Source organism: Mycteria americana, chromosome 2 (genome assembly GCF_035582795.1).
Source record: "Mycteria americana isolate JAX WOST 10 ecotype Jacksonville Zoo and Gardens chromosome 2, USCA_MyAme_1.0, whole genome shotgun sequence".
Taxonomy (NCBI): Eukaryota; Metazoa; Chordata; class Aves; order Ciconiiformes; family Ciconiidae; genus Mycteria; species Mycteria americana.
Genome location: NC_134366.1, coordinates 104177 through 131868, shown reverse-complemented (window position 1 = coordinate 131868; position 27692 = coordinate 104177). Strand labels below are relative to the sequence as shown.

Below are 27692 nucleotides of genomic sequence, written 5' to 3'. Positions count from 1 at the left end.
GCTGAAATGCTTTGGGCACAATGTTCACCAATCTCAAAAAGCAGTCACTGTCTCCTCGGCAACAAGAAAGGCATGTGTCTGTTCCCATGGAAATGTACTGTGAAAGGCTTCACAGGGAAGATTCTGTTCAGAGCTCAACAGCGCAGGCTCCAAGCTCTTTGTTGCTTGTACCTGAAGCAGAGGCTGTCAGCACATTCAGGTGCTATGATCCTGCAGCTGATGAGGAGTGAGCTGCGAATAGTGTGGTGCTGTTCCTGGCTCTCTGTATAAAACAGATTAATTGTGCACTATTGTTCCCATCTGACGAGTTCCTTCCTCAGTCACGAATTGCCAGCACTGAAGACTTCTGTGCAGCTCTTCACTTATGAAAGCAAGAATACCGCTTTTCCTTAGACAGCAGTATTCTTGCTAGCCAGAGAGGCATTAGAGAATTTCTGATACTAATTCTTCCAAAGGAGTGGACAGGCAAATCTGAAAAACAGGAAACAAAGTGTATGCAGGGAGTCTGCATCTCGGCAGTCCTTTCAGTCCCATGTCTGAAAGGAGAACTGTGTAGAAGCACTGACAGGTCTACCTGCACTAGATCGACCAAATAAGAAACTGCTAATACAGTAAACAAATTATATATAAGGCACTGCTTCTTCTAAACCCATTGTGATGCTCTTCTAAGGGAGCAAACATATTTAGCAGGGACCAGAAGTAGGATCCAACCATGGTTTGATCTTTTTGGTTTTTTAAATATGAGGTGTGCGATACAGAAGCACTAGTGGAACAGTGATCATTTCAAAGTGATGCACTGGGAAAATTATTTTAGAAGCAGCATTTTGTATGCATTCGTATATACTATGTATAGGTACTACTAAGCAGTGTTCTTTTGTTTTAAAGTTTTTTCATCAACAGCCTGCTTTTCATTCCAGTAGCTTCTTCCTAGACCTGCATTAAGGAATAGTAAATAGAGGTGCATTATTTACCTTCATTATCCTACTGTTTTGTTCCCTAATACCTACCTTCTAAGGTAAAAAACTCTAGCATTTTCAATCACTGCTCTCAAACTGGCCTCTCTAACCCTTGATTCTTCTTGCCATCTCCACACCCTGTAATTTTGCTGTGCTTGCAAAGGCAGCAGCTAGCTCTGCACATATGTTTCCAGGTAAGGGCATTCCAGGTGTTTTGTCATTGCCCTGTTTCTGCTGTCAGTCTCCATTCCATGGTTCCTCATCTCAATCTACTGCATGTTGATTGGGTATGTATTTGAGTTACTTGTAATGCTTAAGTCTTTCCTGAGTAGAATCATAAAATCATAGAATGGTTGAGGTTGAAAGGGACCTCTGGAGATCATGTGGTCCAGCCTCCCTTCTCGAAGTTGGGTCAGCTAGAGCAACTTGCTGAGTCCCAAGTTCAGTGAAGTTTTGAATATCTTCAGGGATGGAGTTAAGTTGCTCTTTGGGCAACCTGTTCTAAGTAAAAAACCTGTTCACAGTAAAAAAGTTTTTATCTTGTATGTAAATGAAGTTTCCTGTATTTCATTTTGTGCCAATTGCCTCCAATACTGTCACTGGCTGCCATTGAGAATAGTCTGGCTCTGTCTTCTTTACACCCTGCCATCAGGTGTTTACGCACATTGATAAGATACCCCCGAGCCTTCTCATCTTCATGCTAAAAAAATCCCAGCTCTCTCAGCCTTGCCTCATTATGATAGATGCTCCAATCCCTTAACCATCTTTGTGAGCACTTGCTCCAATATGTCCGTGTATTTCTTGTACTGGGGAGCCCAGAACTGGACACAGCACTCCATATGTGGTCTCACCAGTGGCAAGTAAAGGAGAAGGATCACCTCCCTTAACCTGCAGGTAATGTTCTTCCTAATGCAGCTCAGGATGTTGTTGGCTTTCTTTCCTGCAAGGGAACATTGCTGGCTGATCTTCAATTTGTTGCTCACTAGGATCCCCTGGTCTTTTTCTGCAAAGCTGATTGCCAGCCAGTCATACCCCAGCCTGTCCTGGTGCATGAGTACAATTTCTCCTTCACAAATTCGTGCTGACTACTCTCAGTCACCTTCTTGTGCTTCATGTGTTGGAAATGGTTTCCAGGAGGATATGCTTCATTACCCTCCCTAGGACTGAGGTGAGGCTGAACGACCTGGTTTTTTTCCCAGTTCCTCCTTCTTCCTCTTCTTGAAGAAAGAAGTGACATTTGCTTTCTTCCAGTCCTCAGGAACTCTCCCAATCTCCATGAGTTTTCAAAGATAATTGAGAGGTGTCTCACAATGACATTAGTTAGCTCCCATAACACTCGTGGGTACATCCTGTCAAGTCCCATGGACGTCCCCTGTACGTCCAGTTTGTTTAAATGTTCCCTAACCTTGTCTTCCTCCACTGAGGGCAAGTCTTCCTTGCTCCAGACTTTCTTACTCGTCTCAGGAGCCTGGGATTCCTTATGACCGATCTTGCCAGTAAAGGAGGCAAAGAAGGCATTCAATACTTCAACCTTTTCTATGTTCTTTCTCAGCAAGTCCCTTCCCCATTCAGCAGTAAGCCCACATTTCCCCATGTCTTTCTTTTGCTGCTGATGTACTTGTAAAAGCCTTTCTGTCTGTCCTTCATGTTTCCTCACCAGATTCAACTCCAGGTGGGCTTTTGTTATCCTAATCACATCCCTGCATGCTTAGACAGTGTCTCTGTATTCCTCCTGGGTCACCTGTCCCTGCTTCCGCCTCTTGTATGCCTCCTTCTAATGTCTGCGCTCAGTCAGGAGCTCCTTGTTCATGCATGCAGGCCTCCTTCTGCTTTTGCTTGATTTCCTGCCTGTTGGGATGAACTGGTCTTGAATTTGGAGGAGGTGATCTTTCAAAGTCAACCAGCTCTCCTGGAACCCTCTTCTTTCCAAGGCCGTAGCTCAGAGGATTCTTCCAAGCAGATCCCTGAACAGGCCAAAGTCTGCTCTTCTGAACTCTAGGGCTGTGACCCTGTTTTCTGCCCTGCTCCATCCTCTCATGTTCCTGAACTCCTCCATCTCATGGTCTAGCCAAGGCTACCCCAACCTTCACATTCCTGACTAGTTCTTCCTTGTTTATAAGAATCAGGTCCAGCAGAGCACCTCTCCTTGTCTGCTCCTCAGTCGCCTGTGTTAGGAATTCATCTTCAGTGTGCCTCAGAAGCTCCTGGGTTGCTTGTGCCCTGCTCTGTTATCTCTTCAGCAGATACTGGGGTGGTTAAAGTCTTCCATGAGGACCAGAGCCTGTGAACATGAGGATTTTTCCTGTTGTCTGAGGTCTCATCTACTTCTTCCTCAGCAGGTGGTCTGTAGCAGACACCCACCACAATGCTACCTGTGTTGGTCTGCCTGCTAATTCTGACACATGAGCTCTCAGCTGATTCACCATTCATCCCGAGGTGGAGCTTCGTGCACTCCAGCTGCACTGTCAGCTAAAGGGCAACTCCCCCTCCTCGCCTCCCCAGCCTGCCCTTCCTAAAAAGCCTGTATCCATCCATCGCGGCACTCCAGTCATGTGAGTTGTCAACTACCTTAGAATTCAGTGCATGTTTAGGATGGGAAAGGAAACAGAGAGCGGCACTAACAGTGTGTAGATGATTGTGCAGCTTTCTGTGGGAAGAGAAAGGTGGTCTATTAGTCTAGGAGCAGATACTGCTCTGTTGCTATAGGAATCAAGAGAATACGTCACATCTTTGTAAGTCTTAAGAGAGTATCTTCTGTCCTCTAGCCAAAAGCAAATGACTGAAAGAGCATTTGACTGATTGCTGCTCTCTTGCATGCTTTGCTGCAGGAAGGATCCTAACCATTTTTATTTTTGGAGACTGCAACAGATTCAGAAGCTGAAAGACTATTAACTATTTTAGTTATATGTGGTCCATTCTTCACCAGCTGCCAGACAGAACAGTCATTTTCTGAAGGTATTGTTCAGGGCTTTGTCTGGTTTAAAATGTCAGAGAACTGTGTGCTGTAAGCATGCAAGAGGGTTCACGGAATTGGTCCTTTGATAGATAAATGGAGTTCACATATAAAGGGGGAAATAGGGAAGAACAATGCTAAGCCTTCAAATAAGGCCATAACAAGGAGAGGGGTATAGGCTTGCAACTGATTCTTTATTAAATTATTTCTCATGAGGAATTGTGATTGTTGACTTCTTGCAGCACTGTGGAAGAGGCAAGGCATCCTGGAGTTAAGTGGCATGATAAATGCATGGCAAAGCTGTTGTAGGGTGGGGTAACATCAGCAAATGGGTAAGACTGAGGGGTGCAGAAGAAGTGGGCACTTTCTTACTCTTTATTTGGCATTTTAGACAGTTTCAGAGCAAGTTTTTGCCAGCAGCATTCCAAGTGGATTTAATCAGAGTAAAAAAAGTATTTGTCAAGTTCAGAAAAGACAGTGGTGAGATATACAATGGCAGGAGTTTGACTGGAGAAAGGAAGGATTGACTCAAATAGCAGAAGGAGGTGAAGAAACTGGGGAAAAAAAAAAAAAAGGGTAACCATTAAGAAAAAATCAGCTAATTGGAAGAGTTGTTACAGATCAGACGCAGTAGGAAAGGAATCAGTTATGTTATAGACAAAAGAAGCTTTTCTCAAGAGCAGAAATATGCCAAGCTTTTTTTTTTGTGTTGGATTTTTTTTTTCCCAATATTCTGCTCCCCGTATTTCTTATGGTTGGAATATTAGTGATTGACCTTCCATTACATAAACTTTCACTATTTTTTAAAGTTTCTTTTATAGTTGTTTAGACTAGGTGGATATCCTACTCCAGATTAATATCCAAGATCTTAACTAAAGGAATTTAAAGAAATAATTTTCTAATTTTCTTGGTATCTCAGGCTTAGTATAAGTAACAATTTAGAAAGTCTTCTTCTCTTTAACCTTAGCTGAGATTTACATTTTATTGTTTGGCATCATATATATAACTAACATTCAGTGTTGCTGTATCATATGTACATGTACTAGCTTGGCTGTAGCATCTGAGCACTAGGGAACCTCTTTGAAGAATGAAGCATACTTATTTCCTAAGAGAGAACAGGGTAGTCAAAATCCCCCCCCCCCCCCCCCCCAAGTACGTTGTTTCTATGGTTTCAAGCTGCAGGCTGGGTGTAAATTGATCAGAAAACAGGTGCCAAGGATGGGGTGCACGGAGTAGGTATTCATAAAATCACAGAATGGTTTGGGTTGGAAGGGACCTTAAAGATCATCTAGTTCCAACCCCCCTGCCATGGGCAGGGACAGCTTCAACTAGACCAGGTTGCTCAAAGTCCCATCCAACCTGGCCTTGAACACTTCCAGGATAGGTTGTCCACAACTTCTCTGGGCAGAAATGGCTATTCAAAATAAGCATAGCTAGACAGCTGGTGTGCCAAGGCCACTGCTTGTCAGATGACTAGTGCTCTCTCTGTTCCATTGGGCTCTTTCTATTTCCATCCATTAACTTAATTTGTAAACTGTAAAGGCCAGAGACTACATTGTTTTTATCTGTACCTCCTCGTACTCTCAGGCCCTAGAAACAACCGAGTACCAAGAATGGGAAGAATTGTGAAATGTGACAGATAATATGACATAAGGTACAACACATAAATTTTCTTCCTCTCACAGTTAACATCCACACGCAAACACACCCCTTTGCTATTTGAGTTTTACCACTGTAAATTCTGTTTATTTTGCAAAGTGCTGAATGCCATAATGATTCGACTTATGTTTCTTCTGCCTGTGTTTCTTCTACGTATGTTCTGAAGCCCATTTAACAAGTAAATTGTGCCACCATTTATGTGCCTGGTCATTTAGACATGCTTTTTTCCTGGGAGCGTATGCAGTGTGTTACTGTGCACACTTTATGACTTCATGACCCCATTGCCAAGTGCAGTTTGTTGCTCTAAGCTGTAATCTGCCAGCCTGCTGTGCCTATGCTATGGTGAGAGAGATGAGGAGACAAACCACTGTATTGTGCTGGAGCCAGACGTTTTCCACTTTTGCAACGCTCAGTTGCTCAAAAAGAGCCTCAGTTGAAAGCCTATTGTCCAGCTGAAGCCTGAGTACTGTAATCATGTCTCTGTGTCATAAGTTGCTGTGCCTGGCATTTCATTATTCCTGTGATTTCATATATGTATTTATGTACTAGGTGAATGGAACGCTGAAAAGATTAGAAAACCATCTTACCTGCTGCTACAGACAGTTCTTTCACCTCGGGATTTATCTTCTACCACCTGCTTGAGTTTTTCCAGCCTAAATCTTCTGTCTAACATTTTAGGCCCATTTGATTTTTTTATCCTCTGTCCTGACTGGCTGTGAAACTTCCCCCAAATCTTCTCATTTGAGGATTTAATCTACCTGTCTTTTACTTCCCTCTTTTAGATCTTTGAAGATGGTAAAACAATCTGGATATAACAACCATCCTTGGGTGTCCTTAGTAGCCACTTCCCTTCCACTTGTTTTTATCATTTGTTTATAACCTTTTGTTTATAACCTTTCAGTAATTTTTATTTTTCCTGGCAATTACATACAAATTATGTTCATGTTAAGAATTTCAGGCATATAGTGATGTTTTACTGCATTGCATATGTTATGTTTGCTATTTCCCACTGGCTGCCATTTTCCAAAGTCATTGATGTTTGCTGTAATTATGTACTGTTTGAGATTAACTGACTTTTTTTTGGGGTAATCTGTTTGTAATTGTTGTAATTATTCTGCCAAATAAAATAATTTAAAAAGACACTTGGGCTTGTCTCGCAACGCAGTTTTTTTATAATCACCAATATTACTTGTTGCTCTCAGTTCCATTGTGCTCTAAGTCTGATGTGGTTTTATTCACCTATTAATTGTTCTACTAGTTAGGCTGAAATGGGAGGTGGATTTATTAGACAGTCTATTGCTCAAGATTGTTCTGTTTTCCTTCTTTGGTTATGTGCTTTCTCCAGTCTCCTACTGCTTTCTAAGACTGTTTCTCAGTTCTTAATGTAGCTTTGCATATTAATACATCCTTCAGTCATTATTTACGTATTACTGATTTGCTTAAACTACAGATACTTTTCAAGTGATTTTCAGTAAGAACAGGATATAATTCCTAGCATTATTAATATTATCAAAATGGGCTTTAAAAAAAATCTTTTTTCCTGATAAAGAAACCGGAAATCCTGTTGGTTTTCCTATAATACAGAAGGGTAAGAATACTCTAGGCAGTTGCATTAGTCTGATCCTAAGTCCATGCAAGGCTCAAGAATGATTTTTGAAAGAGAAAATAACAGCATGAGGAGGATGTAGATGGTAGATGGGATAAAAAAGCAGTGTAAGTTTACTAATTTACTGTCTTTCTCAGATTGCTAATCTTCTACACAAAGGAAACAGTGTATGTCTTATTTATCTAGACTTCAGTGAAGCCTTTGATACAGTGCTATCTGAAAATTTATTTGGGGTTTGGAAGACAGATAATAGAAGAATTGCAAGGTATGTAAGGAGCTCAGTAAAGAAGACACAAAAGACATTGCAGTTTCTTTAGGATTTGCCTTGGGATTGATGTAATTTAATATTTTCAGTAATGCCCATGGCACAAAAATAGGAAGCGTAGTAATTTATTTTGCATCATCAACAAATTTGACAGGTATCGTTGAAGCAGAAGAGAGTAAGTTATATGGAAAGAACTGGATGATTCTGAAGACTACATAAACAGAAATCAGATGATATCTGATGACAGTATACTGCATAGTCATGCACTCAGGGACTTGTAACAGGAATCAGCACTGTAAGCTGGAGGCTTATCTAATGGCAGTGATTAAGAAGGAGAAACAGCCCAGTACGTTAGTCCATTTGCAGGAGAATGTGGGGTTATCACTGTAATAATATTGTGGAAAGCAGTTGTGAACCTAGCAAAGTTTGGTAGAGATTTCTGCTGGTGAAAGCAATATTAATGCCCCATGAGTACATGGCCTTCTGGAGACTATAGGTACAGTTGTGTTTGCCATTGTTCTAGACGGGTTAACTGGGACTGACATGGAAAAGGCTGATGGAATGATTGGAAATGGGCACTCAGCTTTAAGAGACCAAATAACAGTTTCACTTGTTCAGTCTGACAAAAGGAAGAGTGAGTGTGGGTATGACTGCTACGTATACATGCTTCAAAGCATAAACATTAGACACAAAGAAGAACCATTAAGGGCAATGTTGGTAAAAGAATAAATGGGAATAGCCAGATATACTAAAAGAAGATAGTCAGTCATTCAAAGAACTTAGTTTTTTAGCAGCTGTCCCATAGGAATACCAAGGTTTAAAGTGCTATGCAATACATTTATGCCTGAAAGGTATGACATGGTTGTTATTGATTATACAACAGTGGACTTGCTGACCCAGCGGTTCTCCCATCTGTGTTCTGCCAATTAGTGATAGCAGGTGAATCCTTTATGATGCTCTTACCAAACACACCCCAAAGCCACTGTTCTAATCACCAAGTATCATGAAGATACACTTTTTGGACTAGGGGGCAGTAGATTTGGGGGTAGTTGTTAAGTCTTTTTCACTGTTCCCCCAGGATTCCCCACCAAGAATTCCTCTATTTCCTTCACTTTTGAAAAACAGAAATCCATAGTCCCAACACAATCTCCTATCTTCTCTATTCTCCTTCCAGGACCAAAGTCTTCCTACTAACTTCTCATAGTTTGCAGCTCTGTTTTGGCCCTTGGCTAGAAAATAAAAGTAGTATTGTGGACTGCTGCCTGTAGCACTCTGCTAAGAAGATGTAAGGAGCCATGCATAGTTGTCACTGCACAAGCTGTGGGAAGTGGGTTTGGTGAGGATGGAAAAGTGGAGGCAGAGGCATAGTAGGGCTAGACAGCTTACTGTGAGGTCACACAGAATTGTGCAGAGTTGGGTAAAATGCAAGTATGGTTGGTATCATGATAATACTGATGACTCATTATATTATTTAAATACCCTGGAGGTATTTAAAAGACGTGTAGATGTGGCACTTAGGGACATGGTTTAGTGGTGGACTTGGCAGTGCTAGGTTAACAGTTGAACTTGATGATCTTAAAGGTCTTTTCCAACCTAAACCATTCTATGATTCTGTGATTATTTTGCATCCTATAGTATTACATATCTTTTTTTACCATCTTTTGGGATCCCTGCTGTTGCCTTTGATTGCTTTTAAAATAATCAGGAGGTAGATTCGTAATTCTCTCTTTACCTCCACAGAATAATGTTTGGAACCTCTGCAGACAGAGACAAACACTTTTCTTTGCCTTCATTTATTCTTTTTTGCCTTTATTTCAAGTCCTCTTTCTTTCTTTATGCATGCTACAAATTGCTTATGGTATTTCCTCATTGCAGATAGATTTTAAAAACAGTTAGGGGAAAGGCCTAACATAAAAAGGTAGGTCTAGGAGACAGTGATGCAAGAGGGTAGTTGAAGATATGTGAGTCAAGGAGAGAGCAAAAAGCCACAGTAGAGAAGCTATATACTTGGGAAGTCTCGAAGGATAACTGGCAGCAATCTGTGTATGCAGATTCCTTTTCCTTACATTGTTGTAGCAATCAGATGTGTATTTTTTCCAAGATAAAAAATTTAAGGGACCCTTTTTCATTGGCTTAAACTTGTTTGCATCAGATCTGTGAAATCTGTCAGGGGAAACCACTCTGGATAGAAAAAAGCCTTATCTTTGTCTTACGAAATTCCATAGTTTCTGTAGGGAAAGAAGGCAAAAGGAACCTCTGGGAATCAGCTAGTCCCTTGTCCTGCCCCAAGTCAGAATCTACACCGCCTACATCACTCTGGACAGATGCTTGTCTAACCTGTTCTTGAAAGACCTTCAGTGATGGAGATTCCCATCCTTGCTGGACAAACTATCCCAGAACATCTCTACTTTTACTGCTGTACTCTTCCTTACTATCTAACAGATCTTCCCGGGAGAAATTTCAATCCATTATTTCTTGTACTGTGTGTATGGGGAGCAGCTCTTCCCTGTATTTGCAGCAGGCTTTTGGATATCTGAAGACTGTTATTTTCTCTTTTGGGGCTTTACAGTTCTTGTCACACTTACTGTTCTCCCCTGAACCATCTTGATTTCTCCCACACATATTTTCTCTGATGCACAGAGCCCCAAACTGCAAAGGACAGTCTGGTTGAGACATTAACGATTCATACCACAACAGAAGGATTACTTTGGAAGGGTTCCTCAGCAATACTGGCAAAATTTAATTTTGCAGCCTCAGGGAAATGTTGAGCTGGGACTGTTTGTGCCCTGGAGAGGACAAGGGATGGGGAAGAAACAGAGACAAAATGTGGAGGAGAAAAGAAGAATCTGGAGTGTTGTCGTCACTGCTTATGCTGCCACCAAGGGGATGAGAGAAATGGGGCAGCGTTCAGTTACTGCTCTTCTGGGGGTTTTTTGTCTGCTTATTTTGTGTCAGTGTAGTACTGTTAACTCACATTCAGTTTATGATCTATTATATCCACAAATATTTTTTCTGAAAAAAAAAACAAAAAAACCCCCTCTTCAGCCAGTTGTTCTCCATCTTCTATTTATATAGTTGTTGATTTCTATCTTGATGTGGAACCTCGCACTATTTCTGATTGAATTATGTCCTGTTTTTTCAAACCACATCTCCAGCTACTCAGGATTTTAATTTTAATCATCTCTCCTAGCATACCTGTAACCCCTCCAAACCATATGTTGCTAGGAAATTTAATAAGCATATTCTCTAGTTCATTATCCATATTGTTAATGAGAATACTAAATAATTCTGAACTCAGGAACAAGTGGCCATTTCTTTAGAATAAGCAGAGCCTCAGTCTTGGGATATTTTTTGTCTGTTTTTCAGTATGCTTTCTATGCCATATTGCATCAATTCCAAAACTGTTGAGAATATTTTAAGTTTCAGTGAACAGAGCGCTGCTCACTTAAGTGAAAATTGGATGAGAGAAACCATGCCTCTTTAACGCAACCAGCACCTCTATGTACTTCTCCAATTACCTGCAGATCAAAAAATTGAAAGCACTGCAAACATATCTCCCCAAAACAACTTGGTTCATATCTTTTCTAACCTGACCGTCTTAGTTTAAAAATCTTAAAAGCTTGAATAGTAGCACAGAAGTAAAAACAAAACACATGAACTTGTGGGGAAAAAAGGTGGCCTCTCAGAGCCCCAAGAGGTAAGGAGGAAGAATGTCAGTCTTTCCTTGAAACAAAATGGGCTAGGAATATAGCATAAAGTGAGCTTGAAGTGAGCAGTGGAGGCAGGAAAGGAGGCCCCAGAATGTGCTCAGCCTCCAAGAACTAGTAAAGGAACACAACCGTTAAAGAGTGAGTCCCATGCCACTAACATCTTCTAGACCAGAAATGGCTGGGAGCTGCCAGGATACTTGTAGCAGCTGGGGAAGACTTGGTTGAACCAGGCACTTTTTTAAAGAACACAGACACTTATTTTCTACATTGTAATGAAAAAACATGTAGGGAAAATAGAAAAAGACAGTTTAAAATAAAATGGTATGATTTTTCTCTTAATTTAGCATAAGACATTCTTGCACTGTAACCTTCACCCTTTTGTGCAAATGCATTGCGCACTAGTTTTCCTTGACAGCATCGTGGCGAGTGAAGAATCACAGGAAATAGGTTTCATTCTCAACTAGGTGATGTTGGGCAAGCCATTTCCATCCATTTGTATCTTATTTTCCATTTGCAAAATAAAAGAGCTACTTCTACCAATTTCTTTTCTAAAGTACTTAGAGAACTACAGTCATACTAAGTAAGAGCTGAGTTTTATTATTACATGGTGGGGTTTTTTTTTGACTTTTAATCATTCAGTCTATGGCTACAGTGAGTCTGCCATTGCTTAATTTTCAAGTGGCTGACCTTGTAATTTGATTTTCTTTGGAAGAAATCTCTTTATATAATGCTTGTTAAGAGCATTCAGATAGAATACAATACATAGTGTGGTATTAAACTGAAATTCAGTAACACTTCGTAATATATCCTCCTGCTCCAGAATGTAATAAAGAAGCCAGCTATTGATGGAGATGGGAGCAACTGTAGCTTATTACTTTATCTGTAACTGATTAGAAAAATAAAACAGCCTAAAACCTGCAACCATAATGCACACCTTCCTGATTCCACAGTGCTGACAATGATGAAAAAAGGGCCGTGGGGCGGACGCGCTTCCAGCTGCTGCATGCGCGGGGGCCGGCGGCGGCGCACGGCTGGCGCGGCGATGGGGCTAAGCGCCAGTGCGAGCTCTGCGGCGAGTGCGGGCCTCGGCGCCGCTCGCCGTGTTCTCTGGCTGCCACCGACAACTGAATTTGCTATCGCGGGAATCGCAAAACGTCTGCGAAGTGCCCGGTTCTGCTTCGTCTTCTACCTCCAGCCCGGGAAGCCCAGCGTCAGCAGCGCCTCGCCGGGAACGTCTCCCGGCGGGGGGCGGCGAGTGGAGCCGCGCCCCGCGGCCTGGCCCAGCGCTGCCCGCGGCACCAAGCTCCGTTCCCGGAGGGGGCGCGGACAGGCGGAGCCGCCCCCCGGCCCGAGCAACGCCGCCGCCTGCCCCCACCGCGACACTGGCTCGCCCCCCGAGCCCCGCACCTCTCCCCGCACACCGGCCTCCTCCGGGCGGGGTCAGTCCCGGTCCCCGGCTCGGCCCCGGCCCGGGCGGGCTCGGCGGTGACGCCCCCTGGGCGCGGCGCGGAAGGGGTTAAGGCCGCTCCCGCCCGCGCGTCCGGCCGTCCCCGCCCGCGCGTCCCCCGCTAGGCCACGGCTGACCTTCACGGGAGCCGCGCCGGGCATGCGCGCCGCCGCGCTCGGGGCCCGGGGGGACCTGTGGGCGGACCGGCGTAGCCCGCTTCGCTTTGGTTCGGCTCGGCGCGGCGCGGCCCGGCCCGGCCCGGCACGGCACGGCCCGGAGCGTGCGGCACGGCCCTCCGCCCGCCCGCCAGCGGCGCGCCCGGGACCGCGGCTGGCGCACGCCCTGCCCGTGCCGGGCGCGCCGTTGCCATTCGGTGCCGATGGTGCTGGCGGAGGAGCGCAGGGGGACGCGAGGGGGGACTGCGCGCCGCGCTGCAGCCTGGAGCCGCGCCCCGCCGCCGCCGGCCCCTGCCCGCTCCGCGGCGCCGTGTGCGCAGGCAGGGCGGGCGGCCAGCCCTCCCGTGCGCGGGCGCGCAGGGCCCGAGCCGCGGGGTGCTCCGCGGGCCGGGCAGTGCGCGGGGTCGCAGGCCGTCACGGCTGCTCGTGGCTGTTTGCCTGGAGCCGCTGTGGGCTTGAGCATGCCACGAGCATCTCGTTTGTGCCTGTTCATGCAGTGAGGGTGGTTGCACGGTTCCCCTTAAGGAATGGGAATAGGAACACCTGCACAGGCCTGTGTCAGTAACCCCACTGCAGGGGAACTTGGTGCTTCTCTGGCAAGTGCAGGAGCCAACAGTCAGTGCAGTCTTTAAAGAAAATGCATGTTGTCTTGCAGGGGAAAGAACAAGTTGTCGAGCATGTTGTTGAGCAGGGGAAGGGGCTTACAACATGGGAGCCAACATTTCTGTGTGCTTCTGGGATCTAAAAAAAAATTGCAGATGCAGGCCCAATCCCGCCTTGCCAGGCATACTGTCACATAGAATCATTTAGGTTGGAAAAGACCCTTAAGATTGAGTCCAACCGCTAACACTACCAAGTCTACCAGACATGTAGCAGTTTGGTTCCAGATCACACATGCCTTTAGTTCAAGTCAGCTAGAACCTCAGGAACAGTTTAGGCACTGAATAAGGCCACACTGCTTTGCTTGGCATATTCCTTCTGAGGGACTGAGAGGGGGAGGGGGAACTGATAACAGTGCCCACCCTCCCGAAATTTCTGTGATTCCTATGGCTGTTGCCACACAGTAGTGCTTGAATTGGTGTCACCGTAAAAAACAGTGGAGGTTGTTGCCTTCCTTCCCATGTGCAAAAGGCCATATGATGTTCATGGCTTGCTCTTCGCTGCTGGCTAATGCAATCTCTCTTCTGTGCTTGTTTTTATTACTGGTTGAGGGCAGAAATTTATTTATTTGCTTCAGATCTGATTCTCTGCTGTTTGCAGTCTTGCCAGAAAATTCACAGCCCCTAGACAAGAATTTCAAGCAGAGGAATAGAATAAACCCCTCTCGTAACCTGGCAACATCTCGTCTATTGCTGTGTTAGGCAGACTGGGAAACATCGGCCCCTTGCAAGCCGCAGACACACACACAAGGAGCTGTCAGTAAGCAGATCGGTGCCCCAGGCCACCACTGCCTGCTCTGCCATTATGGAGGAGCCACTGCTGCTCCTCGCAGAATGGCCGCCGTGCTGCCAGTGTCTGGTGCTGTGCTAGCTGATGTCCATCCAGGGCCGCTGCAGAAGCAAGCGGTCGCGGAGGGGGCGGTCTGCTGCTCTCTGCCCCCTTCCCCTGGGTGGCAGGTGGGCTCCATGTTTCCAGCAGTGTCCTAGGATGACACGCGTTGTCGCGCAGGGCTTTGTGTGATAAGCAGTGAGCTGCTGATGTCTCACGGCAGCTGTGGTGTTAATAATTTGTCTGCGTCTGTTAATCATCTGGGGTCTCTAATGGATCCGTCACAGTGGTACCAAAGCATCCTGAGGGCGGTCACCCTGCGAGAGAGGCTGTGGGCGGCTGGGAGCATGGAAGCAAGTCAGGCGTTGTGCCGTCGCCATGCTGCCCCCCGCCCCCTTCCTCCCGCCGTTCTCACACTCTTTCTTTCCCCTCGCTCTCACACACTGTCCCTCCCTGTTCCCAGCTTTCTGCCTCCTGCTGTTTCTCTCTCTTGTCCAAAGGGGTTAGTTCTCAGTCTCACATGCTGGAAATGCTGCCAGTGAATGTTTCTGTGTGCTGCCTGCCAGGTCCCTGGGGAAAAGGCCTGGAAATGCAGTGCAGGAGGAGCAGTGGGAGCAAGGGAAAACCATTGTTTCTCACTGCTCGCCTGCTGCATTTTCCAATGGGAAAACGCTCTCTGTGAGGTATTGAGTTTTATGTCACTGCTGAAGTTGCCCCCTCCCCCTTCCCCCTTGCCCCAGAATTTACCATCCCCTGGTGCAGAGGAGGAGAGGTTGCAGCACTGCTACGAAAAAGCTGAGACGTGTTTTCAATTTGCCTCCTGCTTATCTCTGCTGTTTGGACAGAGAGGTTTAAAAAGCTGGATTTTCTGTCCCTGCAGAGTAAACACACAGAACCCGGCAGCACAAACTATTTCTGGCTTATCAGTGGAGGAATGCAGCAGCTGAGGCTTAGCGCGAGTGGGCCGTCAGGAAGGCCCTGAAGGGGCCCCCTCCCCACTCCGCGCTATTAGAAGTGTGAGAGCCCAGCAGGACTCAGAGGGGAGAGTTGGAGAAAAAGGCAGAAAAGGGAAAGAAAGAGGAAGAGAGAGAGTGAGAGAGGCTGAGCAGACCCTGATGGCTACAGACGAAGTTACAGGAGGGGCTCGCAAAGCTACGAAAAGCAAACTTTTTGAGTTTCTGGTCCATGGGGTGGTGAGTCGGGAAAGTTAGTGAGCTGGCTGGCTCTAAATAGAGGGATGAGTGGAAACTGGAGGCTCTGTGCTGGGCTGGATCGGCTTCCTGCAGTGTGCTCCTGGGGTGCTGGTAACTGCCTTGCCAGGAGAGCACTGGGGTCTGTAAAGCCCCCAGAATATGCACTGATTCATTGATAATATAGGCTTGTGTCTGGGGGGATGTGTGCTGTGATTTTTGCTTTGATTCTCCATGAACGGTGAATAGCATGCTTTTGAGCCTGATCATGGTGCAGAAACTGCACTGGATCTGACCCAAATGGGCTTGTAGGACACTTTGTTCTGTAATCAAACTTGTGTTTTGAAAAACAATTCTGATGAAAGCCTGATGAAGCCTTGTGGTACTGCCTCTGGTTCTTGTCTCCAGTCTTGGCTCTTATGTATCCTCTGGCTACTTAACAGGTGACTTTCAGGGGCTTGAAGAGATTAGCTCTGCAGATCTGTAGCAGTCTATAGGAACTCACCCACGAGAGAATTTCAGGGTGCCATGCTTAATTAAAGCAATCCTTCAGGTCTTTAAAATTTTTCCAGCTTTTGTTTAAGAATCAGGTCTTCGATCTCCATTTAAGGGGAAATGCTAACCCTGTTTTGCTGCTATTGGAAACAATGTTCTTTAAATGACTCTCTAGTGATTGAGAGCAGTCACCATTTATAACATTTGGATTTCTTGTATTGATACACATTTAACAAAAATAAGACTGTTAAAGAGCCCCAAGGAATGCATATATTGTTTGGATACTGATAGTCCCAAGTGTTTTCTCTCTTGAGGATTCTGGCACCTCCTGTGACACCTTTTTGAAGACATCAGACGGGGGCTCTTGTGCAAAGATCATAGAAATCTATGGAGCTCATGGCAGGCTTCTAAGTTGTCTCCATAATTCAGGCTTACTCCAGATGTGTAGGATCTAGCATGTGTCCTGCAGATCCTGGATATGGTGGGACTTGCAAGGCTAAGGACTTTTAGGTGGCATTCTGCATTTGTGAGAACAGTGCACAGGTGATGTGGTGTCAGTGTACAGGAGCAGTCTGTTGTGAGATTGGCAGATGTATAGGGATGACTGAAGAGCAGGTGTGCAGGTCTGTAGCAGTGGTTTTGTTGTGGACATGTGGGTTCATTAAGGTAGTCTGGTTCAGGATGGCTGTAGCTGGGCAGAACCATAGGCAATTTGGGACGGTGGGCACGTGGGATGCTTTTGCCTTTTCTGTTGGCATTTGCACACCAGCGGTTTTCCTTTAGTATCAAGAAGAGTGGCAAAAATAGTTATGTGAATTTGCTTCTTCCACTTCTAGATGGACTTCATGTGAAAGCAGCATGCTAGCCTCTTAAGCATGGGAATTTTTAATTTATACCAGGATGAATATAGCAGAACTCATTTCCATTACTTATTTGGATGCTAGAAAAGTCTGCCTTTTCCACCCTGGGATTTTTGCCACTAGTGGCATCTTACTTGAACATCTGCGTTGACCTGGAATATCTGCATTTGTTCGTCATCATCCTGCTACTTGTTAGTGAGGCTGGGGCTTCTTGTCATTCTGTTGCCTGAACACCTCATGTATGACCCTCTCCTTTCTTCCACGATGATCTCCTTTAGTTCTGGTTTTATTTCCTTATTTGTTCTTTCCTTTAGTTTCTTCCTCATCTCAGGTTCATTTTGATCAAAACACACGTTGGGGTACTCAGTCTTCCATTACTTAAAAAAGATAAAAAAAGTTGTAACTTCATTTTATCTCTTCAGGTCCTGTATCCTACCAAATAAGAGAATGTGCCATCACAGCCACTACCTTGAGTTTACATATTGCTGGCTATTGAGTTTTATTACCATCCACAGTGTGTCGGCATCTGAATTAATTCCTTGAAAAATCAAGTTACATAGCAAACTTTACTGGAATTCCTTGGAGTCAGATTCTGCTCTAATTTCAGGGAAAATCTCCTCTTCGAACGACTTATTTTTTATTTTATCTATGATAACATTATTTGATTTGGTTATTACAGGCTTCTCCCCCCCCCCCCCCCCCAAAAAAAAAAATGGGGAGAGGTAAATAGAGGTATAATGTTGTGAGAAAATTTTTTGCTATGTGAACACTTAAATGAGCAGGATAATTTTGCAGTATTTCCTAAGGGCAGTTAGCTTTTGGATTCACTTGATCTTTCTGGAAACATGTGTTCCTTTGCTAAGGTCACTTCGCCCTTTGCTCTTGTGCACTTGATCTTGCCTTTGTTCTTTTCCATATTGCCAGCTTAGAAGATGTCTTCTTCCTTGTTTGTCCCAGTCAAATAGGATACCTGTGAAAGGTGAAATCTCTTGATGGTTAAAAATCTAAAATGTGATACTTCATTCTTGTCCTGCTTGAGTTCTTGATAGTTTGTTACACCTCTGGTTAGCAGTTCCTTTTAAAAAGGTTAGATTTCTTTCAGTTATTTATTTTTACAATTCTTTTACTCCTGTTCTGTTTCATTGGAGTCTTGCACATTGTTTTTGTTGGAAGAGAGAATTTTTTTTTTTCCCCCAAAGGCTTCATCCTTTGTCCTTTTTTTTGTTCCTCTCTGCTCTATTTCTAGCACTTTTATGGATAAATATGGCTTTAATCACCACATTTTTGTTGATTTATCTCTTTATTGATGCATTTTCTACTGTCCAGTAGTACATTTCAGGCTGTCTTTATGACATCTCCCTCTGAGTGTCCAGCTGTTGCCTTAAATTTTGTTGACCCAAACCAAGTTATTAATCTTCCTGCAGACCATTCCTTTTCTCAGTTTCTTTTATCCTCTAGACCCTGTCATAGGCCTCCCTGCTGGCTGGATCCCTTCAATGGATGTTACCTTTGTCTTTTTTTTTTTTTTTCCTTTCTTTCTTTTTTTTTTTTCTTTTTCTTACTCAAACAGGTATCTTCCCATATAGCCTTGAGAAGGTCCATAGTGCAGATCTTGTCAAAGCTCTTGTCCAGACATCTGTCCTCTTGTGACTCAGTTGCAGAAATCTTCTCCCTTTGGTGCCTTGTACTGTTGACCTTGCCTGTGTCATCTTCACACAAGAGGCTGCTGAGAGGTTCGTTTTCTTGTCCTGTTGTTCTGACCTTTTTAATCTGCTTCTGTGTCCTTTTTCTGTTCCCACTTTATCTTCCTTCCAAAACCAATCTTCTTGCCTTTTATACACAAGATACACCTATAAAGGTCTATGTCTTTTTCTTAACTATCAAGTCATATCTGTATTTACAATATACTTGCTGTCCGTTCAAATCACCTTCTTTTTTCCATAGTGATCTTGTTCTTTGTCCTCTGAGCTGTGCTTAGGAAGCTCTTCCTATTAATATCCTTATCCATATTTGTTTTCTGCTAATATGTGTTTTTTCATAGTTCCTGCTAATCTCTACAGTTTAATATTAGTTACACATCAAGACTGCTAATTCATTCAAACCTATGTATCACTTATGTGACTCCTTTGCTTATCCTCAGTCTTCTTTTTGTCTGGTTATCTACCTCTCAAATCCGGTCATAGAATTTTATGGTAAGTACGGAAACTGTGTTACATGAAATGGCATTTAGTACAGTGAAAAAAGGGTCTCAAAGCATGCTATCATGTAAACAAATATTTAATATAGTGATAAATAACTCGTTACCAATGTTAAAACAGACAAAAAGGTAGGTCTGGTGCCCCAAAGATGTGTATGAAGCGTCTAATAGATTTATCAGTGATCTGGAAAAGGGGATGAGCAATGAATTTCATAAACAAATTTTTCATCTCCTCGTACATTGCTGGTTTTTAAATGAACTGTAACCATTGAGGAGGAAGGCTTGCATGTCACTGTGAGCTGCCTAGTGTGTAGCAGCAGCCATTGCTACTAAGAAAGCAAGTAAACTGTTAGCCTGATTAAGAAATGGGGAAGAGAATAATAGAGAAGTCATTGTAAATCCGTGGCATATACTTACAAAAATATTTTTCTGATTTTGGTCATCTGCATGACTAACAAGCAAAAAGAGGGGTAACTCAGAGGGCAGTAGTAGTGGGAGGCCTGTGGAGACTTCATCAATAAGAGAATGGGATTTATTTATTTATTCATAATATCTAAGGATGGAGACTGATTAGGAAAGTTGTAAAATCTCTGTCACTGGAGGCTCTTAGGCACTGGTTGTAGAAGTAAACGTCTATCAAAGATGATGCAGATACTGGTGATTCTTCTTTGAGACGACGAAGAACTGGATGACCTCAAGGACTCATATTTCAGTATATTATAAAAATTATTTTTCTTTTATTAGAATGGGAAGAACTAAAGATATTCTCCCCAAATTGAATGGTGATCTGTTTTAAGTGGATAAAAGTGATTATTTTCTTCCAGCCAGTCATCAGTTTGTAGAGATCACTACTAGAAGTAGTGAGGTGAGGAGAATATTAGGTTTGAAAAAAGTAGAACTTCGCTAATGAAAAATACCCCACTAATTTTTATATTATCATGGCTATAAATACTATCTGGTCAGAGCATAAATCATCTAACACTAGAAATGCTAGAGAAGAGCCTCATGAACTGTTGTTTTTGGACAGTTTGTTCCACTTCCCTGACACAGGGCTGTCTGCGTGGTTCTCTGTGCTAGAACATTGTCAGGGAACAGGTCCTGGAATGGAGTCACTAGTTTGCTGCATATGTATTCCCTGTTTTGTTAAACAAGGAGATATTTGGGATGAGTGTAGGGCAGCCTGGAGAAATCAAGGGACCTTACCACAATGAAGAAATTTGATTAGGAAGGTACTTGCAGAAGACTGGTAGAGTGAAAACATTGTACAGCATTCAACCGTGTAAGTAAGCTGCCGGTAGAAACTGAAGGTTTCTGCTTTCCTAGCCCTGGACGAATTGCAGGCCAACATACAGAAAAGTTCACACATAAATAAGAAAAGAAAATCATATTAATTCTAGCTAGGGCTTTAACAGAGATTAATGTGATTCTATGCAATATGGGCTTGTTAAATTTGAGTTGCTCATTGAGAAAACTTGGATTTGCTGATGAATATAGGTGCACAGATGTAATTGATTTGTGAGATGTTTGAATTGCTCTTCTGTTTTTTAAAAAATAAATACTGAAGGAATATGAAACAGTCACACTGGATCGTTTAGCCCAGTGTCCCCAGTTGCAGGGAGCAGCAGAAGACTGCATGGAAGTATAGGAACAAGGCAAAAACCTAGTGATGCTTTCATCCAAATACTCTGGGCTTTGTAGCTCTGGAGCTTTCTGACCCAAAGCTGCCCTCTCTGTGTAGTACCTCTATATGGATTTTATTTATGTAGGTTAGTCTGCTGATGTCTTCCTGAACCCGTATAAACTTTTAGCATTCACAGTGTTTTGTGTCAGGAATTTTTGCAGCTTATCTTACATAAAGAAGTACCTGATCCTGCCAACTGCTAGCTGTTGTCTAATTCTTCTAAGGGAAGAGACAGCGAGCTCTTGACCAGCCTCCCCTCTCTTTCCATGCTAGTCACGATGTTGCAGAGCTCTGTTACCTCTCCCCTCCCAAAGCCATCCTTTTCACAGGGTAGTCAAGAGGCACATTCTGGTCGTTCTTCACACAAAATCTATTCCATACATTATATCACAGTAGTGGATGTGATCAGATCTATTCAAATGAGCAAGCTGATGGAACTCAAAGATGGTATATAGGGTTTGTTAGCTTCAATTCCAAAGATTTTTTTTTTTTCTTTTCCCTTGGTTGCATCCAAGTGCTTCGTTTGAGGTTTGGGGTCTGGTTAGTCTGGGCTGTGAATGGACATGCATGAAATAGAAAGGTGGTCACTGAACTTTGCCTCAGGTTACAATTCACAGTTCTGTAAATGTGATGTTTTCTAAGTTAAAGATTTTTGGATTGTCATGAACATTATTTAAAAATGGGTGGAATCTGGCACACTTGGACCCTGATGCTAGGATGTGAGAGCTTTTGGGAAATGGAGGAAGGTGAATATGGCAGACAAGCAAGAATAATTGCGATACTGATGTTTCTGCTTGCTAAATCTCAAAAAATTTGTAAACATTAAAAAAAAAAAGAAACTCATATGAGGTAACATTGTAGTTATAGGAGAGGAGAGAAGCCATCTGCAACTTTTTTCTTGTACTTCTAGGAGTCCATTTTGAAACGGCACATTCAGTTGGGAAACCATTTGTGCAGTCAGAAACCTGTTGCCATCGGACAATATCAGTCTAGTCTAAATTTTTTAACTGCTCCAGATACTTCTAGTGACCTATTCTTACCGCCAGACAGCATCTGGCATCTCCTCTTGCTTATGTTTATGCCTTACAGAAATCAGTAGCTACTGTAATGCCTTGACATGGTATGTTGTCTAGCCAAGGTAGCTTCTATTTTTAGTTAAAAAAATATGCTGTTTGTATACTTGGTAATTGTTGTTGTTCTTCTCAAAATCTGTCAGTTTCTCTGTTAACAAGAAGCCCGTGGCTGTTCACTGCATGCCATCAGAGTCCTCCTGTATGGTGCCAAGATGGATATAGTCTGTGTCTTTCAGAACAGGAAATTGCTGTAGGTGCCGCTCAATGCTATATAGCATTGCAGTGACTCCCTGCTCTCTGTTCAGTCCCTTTCTAAGGCTCTTGTAGGTGTTTTTGCTTTTCTTGACATTTTATTTTCCTTTTACCTATCAGTTCTCCACGTTATTTTCCTCTATCTGATATGTCCAGAAAGGAACCCTCCTTTTTTCTGCTTCAGCATTTTGGCTACTGTGATGTTGATGTCCCTTGAGAAAAGACTCTGCAGTAGAAATACATAGAAAAACAACACTCCAATGTTGTCTCATTTCTGCCATCAGGCAGAAGTTCACTTGAAGAATGACAAAGAGGAAGAGGAAAGAGGCAGTCCTCTGATGTGACAGGAGGTTCAGGCAGGGAAGAAAGTAGAAAAGCCAAATGTGTGGCTTGGGAAACTGGGCAGTGGAAGGTAGTGATAGGGACTTGGCAGCAGTTGTTGGGGAGGCAGTACGCTTGCTGCACTGATAGTATGTTCAGCTTTGGGAGGGTGTAGCCAGGGCAGTGATGGACTGTGTACAGGAAAGAATTCTTAGGGACCAGTATGCATGCATGAAATATTGGTTGTGTGCCTTTCTCTGTGTGCCATACTGTTTGGCCTTGCCTAGCTGCTCTGCCAGCGGCTCTAATCTATTCTTTGCTTCATCTTCTCAGAGCTGTGGGAGTGGTACCTTCAGCTAGGGACATACTGTGGTCTTCCTCATTTCCTATAGCCCACAGTGGTTTTGCCATCTGTCCAGTAAAGTGTTTGAAGTAGTGCAGAGTAATACATGTATATGGAATCAATGGAGGAAAAAAGGGGGATAGATCTGTGGGTAAGAACAGAGTTGGGTCAGGTAGCGGAGTCTAGGGTAGGTGATTTCTCAGGATGTGTCAGTGCTGTTTTGCACTGCAGCCTTCACCATGCATGATACTTGTTCAGGACAGATTCCATCCCTCTGAGGAAGAGGAGAGAGACAGATCCTAACCTGTAGACAGGTGCACCTCCAAGATCTCTTTGAAAAGACATAATAGTATTGTAATACTTCAGTATCAAGACTTTTTTTTTATGTCAGTATTGTGAAAAATTCAGTGTATTGTCTGTCACTGTCTTGCACGTGTTTGAGAGCAAAATAAGCTTTTAGATAAGGTAAGGTACTGCTTGTGTGTTCTTTTATAAAAGTTTAGATAGAGAAAGCATTTCTAGATTTGGGGAGTCTGGTGGGCTTGCAGCAGGGAGGTGGCAGTTGCGTAGTGAGTAATATTTTATCTATGGGTTATATCAGAGATAGGAACATGAGAAGGGAGGAGAAGGAATGAGGCGGGGCAAGGGGTGCGATTGAATATGCTTTTGCTAGAGCTGTCTCCTTTTTCTCAGTTTTGTCCTTTCTCTACGTTTCTCTATTTTGATGCTTAGCAAAGGGACCTCAAGGAAGTTCAAAGATGTCAGACTTAGATCAAGAGTAGATTTGGCTTGCTGATATTGTTCTCCAGGCCTTAAGGTGTCCTTTATGGAAGCAGAAAAGTGGGTGCGCAGTCTGATCCTTGTGGCCAGACAGTCTCCAGGAGGGATGAACATGAAATGGCTGTGCCCAGGATCTTGTCTCTTCTGAATGACTGTCAAATGTCCCCTGCTGATTGACAGGCAACAGCAGGCCCAATGGTCTGCTCTTTGCTGGAAGAAGGCCACAATGTGTAGATTGACAGACAACAGAGAGATCTTAAATACAAGCTCAAGTGAGAAGCATTTTCTGCGCCATTTGTTTCTGCTGACTCTGCCTGGGTCAGAGGGTGGGGGTGAGTACGTGGGAATGGAGAGAGCTGCTCTGTTCCAGCAGTTTTCATAGCTCCGTGTTTATGGGAGAAGATGTTTCCAGCTCTGCACAAAGCCTCAGTTTTGCCTGTTGCTGCCTCCTGCTGCTTCTCTGCTCAGTGGCCATACCCACACTTGGTTTCCTACATGAGTATTTGCTGAATTCACCTGCCTGGCTTCCTGTGCTGGTCTCTCTCCTACCTCAGCCTTCCTTCTCTGTCCATACCAATTATAGCCATTGGTTCTTTGCTGATCGTCCCTTCCCCTTCTTTCTTTCTCCGGTTTCCTTCATGCTTACAAGTGCAAGGAATATCTAAGACTTGTGATGATCAGGGAGGGCACTGAGCTGGGTCTTTGGGGACTACAATGGATTTGGGTGGTTAATTTGGAGATGCAGGTCCAAATTATATTTAGAATGATATATTATTATAATATATATTATATATTTAGAAATTATAAAAGTATGATATAAAGATGGAATAGACTAATTTTTAAATTTTTTGTTTTATTTTATTTATTAATGGTACAAAAACCATTTTCTTCCCACCCCCAATGGGCTGTCTTGCATACCCTCTGGGGTGCATGTATCTCACTCCGAAGACTGCTAGTGTACTTCTCCCTCAGTCTTTAACTGTTGATAACTCAGAGAAGTTTCTGAGCCAAATATGTTTTCCATGTCGTTAGCACCCCGTTGGAAAGGGGTTCCACAGGCTGACTACCCGCTGTGTGGCAAACTAACCCCTTTTGGTTTTCTGTGAGCCTGACTCCTCCTAGTCTCCTCAGATGGCCGAGGTTTATTATTCTGGAAGGGGCAGTGAACAGTCAATCCCCAACTGCCCTCTCCAGGCCACTCATAATTTTGCAGAGCTCTAGCAAATGCCCCCTTAGATTACCTCGGATTACCTCTTTCCAGATGGAAAATCATAGTATATTTTCTTTTACTTATGTGGATGCAGTTCCATATATCTTAATCATTTCCGTGCCATTCTTTGTACTTTTTTCAGATCTACTCTACCATTACTGAACTGCAGGAACCAGGACTGCACACAGCATTCAACATGTGGGCAAACCATGGACAGTGGCACAGTGATGTTCTCTGTTCCCTTCCTTGTCATTTCTTTTGTTTAATGGCTTTTTTTGACCTCTAGTAAGCAGTGAACTGATTTTTTTTTTTTCTGGAGGTGTCTGTTTAAACTTCAAGATCTTGCTTCTGTTGGGCAACAGTCAGCTCAGAGCCCATTGTTTTGTGTGTGATGATTGGATTGTTTTCTTCCCGTGTAATTCACTTCAATATGTATTGAAATCCATTTTCATCTTCCTTTTAAGTGTTTGTTCTGTCTCATAAAGTCCTTCTGCAGTTCTTTGAAGCTGGCCTTCATCCTTGCCAGCTTGAATAACTTAGTGTTACCAATGAACTTTTTAACTTCCTTGCTTTTTCTCTTTTTTTTTCTTTTTTTTTTCCAGGTTGCTTATGAATATGCTGAAAAGCATGAGTCCCAGCAAAACTCTGCATGTGCCTTCCTTTTATTTTCAGAACCAATTACTTTTACCTCATTTCTATCCTCTAATCAATTATTTATCCATAATGGATGCCATTGCCTCTTGGTTTCCTTTTTGTAGAGGGACTTGACTTTCAAAAGGCTTCTATGTATGATTATTCTTATTCACATAGTGGTTCAAATGCCTATAGAGTGTGTGTGTATTTGTATTTTCACATACACGTAAACATATAATAAACATCTTGATAATTCTTAGAATGAAACTAAGCTCTTCTCTGTGTTTTAAATTGCATTTTACAGGTGGTAATTATTTTACTGGTGTTTTTCCTTGACGACTGTAAACTTTTAGGATTTAGAATTGAGGTTACTGTGTGTCTTGTACAGCATTATGCTTGTGATTTGACCCAAAGTGTCTCTCTAGAGCACGCTGAAGTCAACATAAATGTCAGGACTTTAGAATGCCTACAGGGGCTGCTGACAAACTACAGTGTTCCTTTTTTTTTTTTTTAGAAGCTTGATCAGAGGCATGACCTGTTCTTAAAGGATTCTTGTTGCTTTATGAACTTACACTGCTCTCCGGTGTAAGTGAAGGAGAGGGCTCTTAATGGAAAATGTTTTATCATAGTGTTTTCATGGTTCACCTTTGCTTGTTACAGTCTCCCTACTGATCAAAGCAGCCTGCTAGTCAGTGCAAAATCTGAAGATGTGATCACATCACTGATCACATCACTGTAGATGTGAGCTTGCTTGTAGCTTTGATTAGCATGTGAACTGCACCCAGTTTGGACTGCGTGTAGCTGCCATGGCGTGTTTTCTTCAGTCTGAAGGTAGAGCTTTTTGCTGTTAAGCTGGCCTGGATATGTTACTGACCACTGAGTGTTTTCCCAAGCCTAGTATTTTTCATCCCTGTTTCCTGTGTACTTTATCACTGAATTCCTCTTTACAACGTCCAGGAAATATGAGTCCAGAGCTCATGTGCTCTGTGTTGCTGCTTCGTGCTTATCAGGATGGTCAAAATGGGGAACTTGCTGGAGCTAGTGTCTGAGTATGTACAAATGTCTTTGCAGCTGAAGAAACAGGGACCAAACTGGCTCTTCTTTCTGTTTCACTTCTTCTCTAGCGACCTGGGATGCCATCAGGAGCTCGAATGCCCCATCAGGGGGCTCCCATGGGTCCCCCAGGCCCCCCATATGTTGGAAGCCCCTCAGTGCGACCTGGGATGCCCCAGACCGTGATGGAAACAACAAGAAAACGCACTGCACCACAGCAGGTCCAGCAACAGCAGGTGCAGCAGCAAGTGCAACAGCAGCAGCAAGCCACTCAGAACCGAACTAGGAGGTGAGTGTTCCAGAAAGAAAACATGGGAGGACAATTTGAGGAAGAAAAAACAATACCTTTTTAGCAATGGGTAAGACCTTTAAGATCGAATGAGACAGAATAGAAGATGTCAGTTTCTTAAAGCAGGAAAAACATTGGTAAATTTTACTCTCTACTTCGTTTGTGAATGGTCTTGAACAAACTGACCTTTACTAATGTCTGGTTTTGCAGTTATAATGCTTTTACCTCGGAGGTTTATTGGGCTATAAATCTGTCTGTTATATTTAGCCTTTAAAGTTAATGAACAGTTCTCTTTGAATATAGTACAATTATTGTATTATTTGTTTTCTCTTCTGTATAGTTTCTCTGATTTCTGACTGGCTAACAAAATGGTTTGTAAATGAGATAAGTGGAAAAAATTTTTGGTTGGTCATGGGAATACTTGTACTATGGTCACTCAGGAGAGTGGTCATAAAACTTGCAATTGTCACAGGCATTCCTACATATAAAGCAAAGAGATATAACATATCTCTACATATAAAAATTATTTCCTACATATAAAGCATAGGAAATAATTTCATAGAATTAGAGGGATTTTTGTAAAGGATCTTTCTTTTTAAAATATGCCCACTTTGTACAGTGCTGAATGCATTCTCTCTTAAATAACAGTTCACTGATTTCTTTTTGCAGCTTATTAGACCTCAGCAGTCTTGAGTTCCAAGTGTGAGCCAGTTCCTGATAAATATGTAGGGTGCAGTCATCTAGGTGGTCTGCCTTTTGCAAAATCATTATAGGTGTATATATAGATTCAGACAGTGTTCTGGTGGTGTCATTGTACCTAGTTGTAGGTAAAACATGACTCTCTAAGCTCAGTGCTTCAGGAGCCCTGCTCTGTCCAGGTTGTATGCCTTGGATCAGCAAGCCAGACTTGGGAATGCTTATATCTGGGATGCATCTGGAAAGGACACCAATCCTGAGAGTATTAATACATTACGATTGAATAAGATTGAATACAGAAGGAATGTGTGTGAGTGCAGCACGTGAGCACAAGAGATGCATGTGCATCAGGGAGGCCT

At 43.1% G+C, this 27692-nt stretch overlaps 1 protein-coding gene across 7 annotated transcripts in view; it reads left to right on the top strand.

Annotated features, from left to right (window-relative positions):
* Window positions 1-27692, top strand: part of SMARCD3 (SWI/SNF related BAF chromatin remodeling complex subunit D3) — a 117241-nt gene that overhangs the window by 26435 nt on the left and 63114 nt on the right. For 3 of the 7 annotated variants that reach the window (XM_075492069.1, XM_075492071.1, XM_075492070.1), the window contains exon 3: window positions 26420-26637. In XM_075492069.1, coding sequence (XP_075348184.1) covers window positions 26429-26637 — 209 coding nt within the window. In that variant the 5' untranslated portion in view covers window positions 26420-26428. Of the gene's footprint in view, window positions 1-14937; window positions 14944-15246; window positions 15454-26419; window positions 26638-27692 lie in introns of those variants that run through there. The other 4 variants (XM_075492074.1, XM_075492075.1, XM_075492076.1 and 1 more) reach the window with 4 other exon arrangements.